The sequence below is a fragment of the Psammomys obesus genome, unplaced genomic scaffold (genome assembly GCF_907164565.1).
Source record: "Psammomys obesus unplaced genomic scaffold, mPsaObe1.curated_primary_1811, whole genome shotgun sequence".
Lineage (NCBI taxonomy): Eukaryota > Metazoa > Chordata > Mammalia > Rodentia > Muridae > Psammomys > Psammomys obesus.
The window spans coordinates 2,793,059-2,803,597 of NW_026591560.1; the positions used below are offsets into that span (position 1 = coordinate 2,793,059).

Below are 10,539 nucleotides of genomic sequence, written 5' to 3' on the forward strand. Positions count from 1 at the left end.
TTGCTTTGTAGACCAGGCTGACTTCAAATTCACAGAGCTCTGCCTGCCTCTGCCTCTGCTGGGATCAAAGGCATGCTTCACCGTGCCGGCTGAGACAATGAGTTTTATTGGGGTTACTTACAGGATAAAACTGCTGTCACCAAGGCTTACCTCAGCATGGGTAACAGCTCACAAAAGCTAAAACCCTGGAGCTCCCTGCACAGCCTACAGGCAGTTCAGCTGGTTGGAGAGTGTCCTTACCAGTTGGCTCAATTATTCTAAGCCTAGCCCAGGCAGCTTGGCTCATTTCTCTTTCTTCCAGATGGCTGAGCCTGTCCAAGAGTGACTCTCAGCAGTCTTTACTGTTTATTCTTTGGGAGGAAGGGGTCTAGTACATCTGATCAGGCTGGCCTCAAACTCACAGACATCTCTCCCAAGTGTGCCACCACCGCCCAGCTGAAGTAGGTGTTCTATGTTCTTCTTCTTTTTTTTTTTTTTTTTTTTTAGCATTCTCCAAGTTATTTCCCCATGGATATCCCAAAATGGTCCTAAATATTCACTTTTATTGGAAGAAATGCCTACTTGTTTGCACTGTTGGGATTACAAGTTATATTTTCTTGTTACAGGTTGATGAGAATCCTCGAAGTTTGATGACAGACTGTCTGGTTATAAAGCATTTTTTACGAAAAATCATCATAGTTCATCACAAGGTTAAGTTGTTTGTTCTTTAAATGTTATCAACTTGTCTATGCTTTCTTTAAAACAATAACAAGAACCTCACTGAGTAGCCCTAGCTGGCCTCAAACTCATAGGTCTGCCTGCCCTTGTCGAGTATGGGCATGAAGGGTATGTGCCACTGTGCCAGGCTCACCCTGCTTTAATTTTGGTAGATCATGAGCTTTACAGTTTCTAATTTTGAGGGGAAAATATATATATATATATTAGATAAGACATAATGATTCTCTGGATTGCATACGCATCTGTTGTAATGGTTCCCTTTTCATCTCTAGTTGTATTAATTTACGTCTTTATGTTAGTTTGGCTAGGGCTTATCCATTTTGTTTATCTTTTTCTAAGAACTAAACAAACATTGTTTCCATGCAATTAATACCCACCCTGATTGTAAGTGACTTCTTTCCATCTGTTGACTTGGGGCTTGTTCTTTCTTGGAGCTCTAAGGCATGTGGTTAAGTCACTTGACATCGCTCCAATTTCTTTTTTATTTTTCTTGGTTTTTTGAGACAGGGTTTCTCTGTGTAGCCTTGGCTGTCCTGGACCCTCTTTGTAGACCAAGCTGGCCTCAAATTCACAGAGATCCACCTGTCTCTACCTCCTGCCGCCACCACCTGACCTCACTTCTATTTCTTGGAACTTTAAACTTCTTTCTTAGGACTGCATGCATCGTATCCAACACTTCTCAGTGTGTTGTGTTCATTTTCATTTGTCTCTAAGAATGCCTTTATTTCCATCTTGATTTCTTCAAGAACCATCATTCTGTAGTATGTTGTAGTCATGTTCTCTGTGTGTGTTCTAGAGTATTTCTTGATGTTAGTGTATAGTGTTAGTCTATTGTGATCATATAGAACACAAGGAATTATTTCAGTTTTTCTGCGTTTGTTAAGACTTTCTTTGTGTCCTAAGCTATGTTGTATTTTAGAGAAAGTTCCATCGGCTGCTCTGTATCCTGCAGTGTTCTGTTAAGTTCGTTTATCTGTGATGCCATTTCATTCAGATTATCTGTTTTTGTTGGGATTGCCTGTAAATTGGTGAAAGTATTAAAGGTACCCACAGCTACTGTGCTGGAGTTAATCTGTGACTTTACATTTAGGTATATTTGTTTTATGAAATTGTGTGCACCTGTATTTGGAGCATACAAGTTTAGAATTGTTATATTATCTTGACAGATTTTTTTCTTAGTCGGTGCCTCCTGTGTCTTTTCCCACTAGATTTTGTTTGAAGTCTGTTTTGTCAGATATTAGAACAGCAACAGCTGCTTGTTTCCTAGATTCATTTACCTGGATACCTTTTTTTGTCCTTGAACTTAAGGATGTAGTATCCATCTTTTGTGGTGAAATAAGTTTTTGGAGCCAACAAATAAATGGTTCCTAGTTTTTGGCCCAATCTACTAGTCCTTGCCTTGTGTGGGGAAACTGAGACCATTAATATTCAGGATTATTAATGAAAGGGATGTATTGATTCCTGCCCTTTTGTTAATTTTGTGGCATTTGCTTTTCCTATTCCTCTCTTAATTAACACTCAATTTGTGTGTGGTGTATTACTGTGTGTGTGTGTTCATCCTCATAATACTTTCTTCTTATTTTATCTTTGCCCTTGTTAAATTGTTCCAGTTTCTCCAGTTTATCTTCAAAAGCAGATATTTTGTTCTCTTCATGATTTTCTTTTATTCATGATTTTATTTGACTTACTATGTTTTTCCTCTCCAGTGCTTCAGCTTGTTTTTTGTTGTTGTTGTTGTTGTTCTGTTTTGTTTTGTTTCCTTCTTCTTCTGCTTCAGTGTTTCTGTTTGTGGAATTCCTCTTTTATATCATCCACTGGCCTTCCTTATTTCATACATCTTTTTGTGTCTTTGAACATTTATAATCATTCTTTTGAGTTCTGTCTGGGCTTTCACCTACCTCAATCTCCTTAGATAGAATTTCTATAGGATTAGTAATCTTGGAAGAGTTATATTGTCATAGTCATTTCTGTATCTTATGTTGCTACCCTGGGATTTACCATCTCGTGTTATTTTATTGCTTAGTTTATTTTCTTTAATCAGTTATATTACTTCAGTTAAAGTTTCACAATTTTCAAGTAGAACTTGGATGTGTTAGAGTTCAATGTATAGTTCAAAAAATAATTCTTCTTCAGGGTTGGGGATTTAGCTCAGTTTTAGAGTGCTTGCCTAGCAAGCACAAGGCCCTGGGTTCGGTCCTCAGCCTGGTGGGGGGGGGGGGAATAATTCTTCAATCTAGGAGCGCAGGGTGCCTGGCATAAGTTCTGTATTCTTAGGATATTAACTGGAAGAGCAACTGTGGCTCAGCTGCTCTGTATTGCTCTGCAAATGTCCAGCCAATTAATAACAGTGGACAATATTTCATAATTGCTAGAGATGAACAACCAAGAGTAGTGTGGATTCTACTCAGATTTTAATCAATAAGATAAGGAGTTGACTATGGAACTTTCACTAAAATACAACACAGGTTAGTACACAAAGAAAGTCTTCAAAAATACAGGAAAACTGAAATAATTCCTTGTGTTCTGTCTTATCACAGTAGACTAACACTATACACCAACATCAAGGAAACTCTAGAACACACACAGACATGACTACAGAGTGATGAATGGTCCTTGACTCTTTCTGAGAAAAAGCGATTGCTCAGTGGTTAAGCACACCCTGTCTTCCTCCCACTTCTAATCTTGTGCTTTTGCAAGAGGACCTGAGTTCAGTTCCCAGGACTCATATCAGGTGGCTCATAACCACCTGTAACTCCAGCCTCAGGGAATCAGACAGCCTCTTCTGGCCTCTGGTGATACTACACCAATGTGAACATATACAGATAATTTAAAAATTTTAAAGCTGACTTATAACAGATTAAAAGCAGGAGAGGATGGGGCTGGAGAGATGGCTCAGTGGTTAAGAGTACTGTCTGCTCTTCCAGAGGATCTGAGTTCAATTCCCAGCAACCACATGGTGGCTCATAACCAATACTGGGATCTGATGCCTCCTCTGTCATCTGTGTGTACATCAGATGAAGCACTTATGCATAAATAAACAAAAAATTTAAAATGCTTTTAAAAAGCAGGAGAAGAGAGTAGGTAAGGATAAGCCTTTGAAAATAATTGATGTAAGTAAAGTAGCTGGGAGGGAGAAATTGGGATTGTTAAATCTATGGAAGACTACAATTATGATGTACAATGAGAGGATACAGATAAAAGGAAGAGGAAGTGAACTAAGAGGGGAGTTTAATGTCCTACTCTATGGCCTGGCAAGGCTTCCCCTCCCTCAGAGGGGGTGTCAAAGATCCAGCCACTGAGTTCATGTCAGAGACAGTCCCTCTTCCCCTTACTAGGGAACCCACTTGGATACTGAGCTTCCATGAGCTACATCTGAGCAGGGGTTCTAGGTTATATCCATGAATGTACGTTGGTTGCAGTATATCAGTCTCAGAAAATACCCGAGCCCAGATATTTTGGTTCTGTTGCTCTCCTTGTGGAGCCCCTGTACTCTCCAGGTCTTACCAACTACCTCTTCTTTCCTATGGTTCCCTGCACTCTGCCCAAAGTTTGGTTATGAGTCTCAGCATCTGCTTTGATACACAGCTAGGTAGAGTCTTTCAGAGGCCCTCTATGGTAGGATCCTGTCCTGTTTCTTGTTTTCTCCTTCTTCCAATGTCCATCCCCTTTGTCTTTCTAAGTGAGGATTGCTCCTCTTGCTCCAGGTCCTCCTGCTTGTTTAGCTTCTTTAGGTATACAGATTTTAGTGTGTTTATCCTATCTTACAGATCTAGTATCCACTTATAAGTGAGTATATACCGTGTGTGTCTTTCTGCTTCTGGGATACCTCACTCAGGATGATCTTTTCTAGATCCCACCATTTGCCTGAAAATTTCATGGTTTTCTTTGTTTTTAATTGCTGAGTAGTATTCCATTGTGTAAATGTACCGCAATTTCTGTATCCATTCCTCCATTGATGGACATCTGGGTTGTTTCCAGGTTCTAGCTATTACAAATAAAGCTGCTACAAACATGGTTGAAAAAATGTCCTTGTTGTGTACTTCAGCATATTTTGGATATATGCCTAGTAGTGGTATACCTGGATGTCAAGAAAGCACTATTCCTAATTGTCTGAGAAAGCGCCAGATTGATTTCCAAAGTGTTTGTACAAGTTTACATCCTTACCAGCAGTGGAGGAGGGTTCCCCTTTCTCCACATCCTCTCCAGCATGTATTGTCACTTGAGTTTTTGATCTTAGCCATTCTGATGGGTGTTAGATAAAATCTCGGGATTGTTTTGATTTGCATCTCCCTGATGGCTAAGGACATTGAGCATTTCTTTGAGTATTTCTCTGTCATTCTATGTTCCTCTGCAGAGGATTCTCTGTTTAGCTCCATACCCCATTTTTTAAATTAGATTGCTTGATTTGTTGTTTTTTAACTTCTTTAGTTCTTTATATATTCTGGATATAGCTCTCTGTCAGATATGGGGTTGGTGAAGATCCTTTCCTAGTCTGTAGGCTGTTGTTTTGTTCTGACGATGGTGTCTTTTGCTTTACAGAAGATTTTCAGTTTCATGAGGTCCCATTTATTGATTGTTGATCTTAGAGCCTGTGCTGTTTGTGTTCTGTTCAGGAAGTTGTCTCCTGTGCCAATGAGTTCTAGGCTCTTCCCCACTTTGTCTTCTAACCAATTTAGTGTGTCTGGTTTCATGTTGAGGCCTTTTATCCACTTGGACTTTAGTTTTGTGCAGGGTAATAAATATGGATCTATTTTCATTTTTCTGCATGTAGATACCCATTTGGACCAGCACCATTTGTAAGGAGGATATTGCAGCCAGTCCTGATGAGACCTGATAAGCTAGGGTCAGATGGAAGGGGAGGTGGACCTCCCCTATCAGTGGACTTGGAGAGGGACATGGGAGAAGATGAGGGAGGGAGGGAGAATGGGATTGGGAGGGAATGAGGGAGGGGCTACAGCTGGGATACAAAGGGAATAAAATTTAATTAATGTAAAAAAAAAAACAAAATTCTTAAGAAAAGAGGGGAGTTTAAGAGATACAGGTGAAGAGCATAGTAAAGTGCCTTGGAGTAAACTGAGTAAGAAGTATATACAACAGTCCTAAAACCTAACTGAGCAATGCACACAAAAGCAAAACCATCCCAAGACATACATGCAAGAGTGAGAAAGTAAGAAATAAGAGTCCTCACTGGAAGCAGTGGCACATGCCTGTAATCTCAGCACTCAGGGAGGCAAAGGCAGATGGATCACTGTGAGTTTGAGGTCAGCCTGGTCTATAAAGCGAGTCCAGGACACCCAAGACCACACAGAGAAACCCTGTCTTGAAAAACTAAAAAAATGAAAGAGAGAGAGAGAAAAGAAAAAAAGGAAGGAAGGAAGGAAGGAAGGAAGGAAGGAAGGAAGGAAGGAAGGAAGGAAGGAAGGAAGGAAGTTTCATGGAGTGAATTCCTTGCAAAACTGTGCTGAGTTAAAAATGAAGTTCTCACACCCTGTGACTCTAGCAGTTCCATGTGGTGCTTTGGGCGTTTGGGAGTATTGGTCTCTGCAGCTTCTGTGTTAGTGGGGTTCTGGCTTGTGGAGAGGGGATGTTTTAAGTCCTTTTCTGGTAGCATACCCCTACACTCCACTGAGGCCTCCTTTGGTCCTGAAAGTTGGGTGTGTGAGCAGCAGCGCTTCTCTTGAAGTTTCTGCTGCTTCTAGTGTGGATATTTCTGATCTCCATTCTTACTGGTGTGAAATCTCGCCCTTTGTTTTGCAGCTCAAGTTTAATTTCAGTGTAACGGTGAATGGGATCCTCTCTACAGAGATCTTTGGGTCTGTAAGCGATTTTATGGCTCTGAATGATCTTTAAGCATTATTGCCCTGTGTTTCCAATAGATTTACAATTTGATTTTTTTTTTAGTCCAAAATCTCTTTGAAACTAATCCTGAGACCCTTGCATTTTCTTATTCTATATTAGCTTTTAACAAATAAATATGTTCTTCTAAATATTACATATTTCTTCCCTTCATTGAGGGGAATGAGCTCAAAGGCTGTGTTTTTCCTTTTGGTTCTGGTTGCTGAATTCCAGTTATCTCTGGGTGGTAGTAGTCATGAGTCAAATAGAGATTGATTTGAGAAATGACTTAGATTTTGTTTTGCTTTGCAGGGCAGAGAATGAACCTACTTTGAGACTGTCCAGTGGAATCACTCTTGTTGTGGGCTTTCAGCATTATGTGAGGTGAAAGCAAAATTTCATTGTCCCTTTCTACTTTTCTCTGTTTTGAGTATGAATATTGGTAGAAGCTAGAAATGGTCTCTTTACCTTTTCCTTTTTCCTCCCTCCCTCTCCTCTCTTCCACTTCCCTTCCTCTTCTTTCTTCTTTTCTTATATCTCTTTTGTTGGGTACAGAAGTGTTGGGAGGTAAACAGATCTACTGCCTTCTTTGTTGGGGAGAATGAGAACCTAATTTTCCTCATTGCTCCTACCTAACCGCAACATCAGAGCTAGGCAAATGTACACGTAGATTCTCAAGTGTCAGGGGCACTCTCAGGCCACCTGCTCACAGTTGCCACACATAGTGCTGTCTTTGAATGATTTTGGAAGCACGTGCCTGGAACCATAGAGCATAATTGTAATACAATTTGAGAACAAGAGACTATCATGAGAGACAACAAAAGGAGAAGCCAAAATAGAATCTTTGGAATGCCCGTTTTCCCAACCTTATGCAGATAAAATGGGCTATTTATCCTGAGAAGTTAAAGAATTTTAAATGCTCATTAAATAATTTTTTTTGAAGGAAAAAGTCAAATTTGTATGTTTTTTTGTTTGTTTGTTTGGTTGGTTGGTTGGTTGGGGGTTTTCAAGACAGGGTTTCTCTATAGCTGTGGCTGTCCTGAAGCTCCTCTCTAGACCATTCTGGCTTCGAATGTACAGAAATCCACCTGCCTCTGCCCCCTGAGTGCTGGAATTAAAGGTGTGCACCACCACTTCCTGGATAATTTATATGTTTTTTTTTAATAGTATACCAAAATTCAATTCAACTGAATCACACTGCATCAGAATCCACCCTGTGCTAGGACATCCAGCACCCCTGTCCATCCCTGACAATATGGCTGACACGGACTTGTTGGGAGAACTGACTCTGACCCCAGCTGCTGCTCTGTGCCCCAGCCCCAAGGTCTTTACCAGCCAACTGAAAAGGATTTCTTCAGTCTCCATATCCTTTTGACAGGTTCTAGCCTTCTTGCCTTTGAAGATAAATTTTTTTTAATTCTAATTTTAGGAATGTCTTTATATATACATTATTTATCAAGAACCCTGTATAATTTGTAATATGAATGCTAGGCTTGAAGTATTTGCCAGGAACTGAAAACTACAACAGATAGTGAAAGAGATGGGAGCAGGGAAAATGGTTGGAGTTGAGTGTGGTAGATCTTGCTCGCCTTACTAAGGAATGTGACCTTCATTTTCTCAAATCGAGTTCCAGGACAGCCAGAGCTGTCTCAAAACCCAACAACCAAAAAAGTGGGAATATTTACAGGACACAAAAATACTGTGTATTCAACTAGATAAACTTAATAATTCAGTACTTAATAAATAATTACTTGGGAAGAAGAAAAGACTCAAAATAAGGAAAATTAATCAATGGACCAAATGATGATAGTACACAAAGACATTAAACAGGTACACGTGGCCAGGTGTAATGGCCACTTTTAGTACTTTTAGTACTTTTGAAGCAGGAGGATTTCCATGAGTTGAAGGCCATCCTGAATTTACATAAGTTGGGACCATGTCTCAAAACCAAAACAAAAAATGTCTTTATCAGCAAAACTGCTTGCTGTACAAGCACGAGGATCTGATTACCATCCTGTGTCCACATGGATGTGTGGTGCATGTGTGTAATCAGCACTGAGGATGTTGAGACAGGAAGATCCCTGGGGCTTGCTGGCCAGCCAAACACTGAGTCCACATTCCATAAGAGAACCTTCTCAAACAGAAAGACTGGGAGTGATTGAAAAAGACACCTAATATTGACTATTGACCCGTGGCTCCAACATGCACCCACACACATACACTTACATACATGAACATATATGTGTGTGTGTGTGTGTGTGTGTGTGTAGAAGAACAACTGAGCATGTTAAAGACAAGGAAAAACACGTATTTAAAAAAGATCTTAATTTTAGGTTGAAAATACACTGGATAAGATTAATGGCAGATTTACACATTGCAGAAGAAAAGTTGCATGAACTTGAAGACAGCAACAGAAACTACTTAAAATAAAACAACAAGATTTTAAATTTCACAAAGCAGCAGTGAACTTTGGGGTGGTTTCCTGTGCCTAATCTAGTGATGCATAATTGGAGTCCAGAAAGAAAGACAAGATGATCAAACGTTTGAAGAAATACTAGCTGCCAAATTTCCAAAATTGATGGACTGTAAGTCTGCAGATCCCATTGTCTGTGCACGCTTAATTGTAAAAAATAAAGAGAATTGTCTCAAAACACATTATAATCAAATTACTGAAAACAACAAGACACAGAACAGGGAACAGAGAAGGTAAATGTGGCAGCGACTTCTTCTTGGAAACATCTAGAAGAAAGTGGGTGGGTGTTTGGGGGGGGCTTGTTGTTGTTTGTTTATTTGTTTTTTCAGTTACTGAAAGGAAAGAAAAGAAAAAGCAATCCACACATGATTCTATACCCAGGGAAAATAGTTTTCAGAATAAAGGCAAGAGGCTGGGGATGTGATTATCAATAAATTGCTTTCCTGATGACCTGATTTCCAGCCCCAGAAACCATGTTTAAAAGCACACTCGCATGCGCGCGCGCGCACACACACACACACACACACACACACGCGCGCGCGCGGTTCAAGTACTAAGAAGACAAGAGCCAGGTGGGTCCTTGAGGCCCATGGGCTGGCCAGACTAGTCAGTTCTCAAAACAGCCGGTATCTGAGGAATAACAGCCACGACTGTTTTTTGACTACACTTGCACAAACATAAGTGCACCTGCACACATGAACACACAAAATGAAAACAAGAGCTAGCCGGTACTGATGGTTCATTCTTGTAATCACAGTACTCGGCAGACTGAGGCCAGAAGTTTAGACAGAAGTTTGAGGCCAGTTTAGGATACAGCGTGAAAACTTACCCAGAACTCCTCACCCCCAAACAAAAACCAGTGAATACAAGATTAAGCTTTTCAGGGATTCAAAAAGTCAAGAATTCACTAACAAGTGACATTATTTTTTAAATACTTAAGGAAATCCTTTGGAATTTCATTCTTGACAATTTCATACATGTATATATTATATCTTGATCCTATCCATCTCCAACTCTTTTTTTTTTTATGGCTATTGGAATGGTTACCTTTTGTTTTTATTGCTCAGTTCATGCTTGCTTTCATGTCACAGTTAAAACCACCTTGCTTCTGCTGACATTCAAGAATAACTATCTTCCATGATGAGATATTCAGTTAATATCTCATAAGAAAACTCCAGGTTCCAAGAATTGCTTGACCCTGATGCCTTTTTTTTTTTTTTTTTTAATTGGGAAAGTGGTTTCAAATAACCTCACTGGAGTTCAGATTGAAGGTAGTGGTCCAGCTGACACTTGAAACAATGATTTATAAATTTTTTTTTAACATTTAAAAAAAATTTTATTTATTACAATTTATTCACTTTGCGTCCCAGCTGTAGTAGCCTCCTCCCTCAGCCCCTCCCACACCTCTTACTTGATAACAATAACATGAAGCTGGTCAGGAAGAAATGGAAGTATATTGTTGGATTCGTGTGTGTGTGTGTGTGTGTGTGTGTGTGTGTGTGTGTGTGTGTGTG

At 39.8% G+C, this 10,539-nt stretch overlaps 1 protein-coding gene across 1 annotated transcript in view; it reads left to right on the top strand.

Moving 5' to 3' along the window:
- Positions 1 to 10,539, top strand: part of CUNH11orf80 (chromosome unknown C11orf80 homolog) — a 76,037-nt gene that overhangs the window by 38,232 nt on the left and 27,266 nt on the right. The window contains 4 exon segments of the mRNA XM_055610539.1: positions 606 to 689; positions 6,475 to 6,530; positions 6,865 to 6,936; positions 7,720 to 7,909. Coding sequence (XP_055466514.1) covers positions 606 to 689; positions 6,475 to 6,530; positions 6,865 to 6,936; positions 7,720 to 7,909 — 402 coding nt within the window.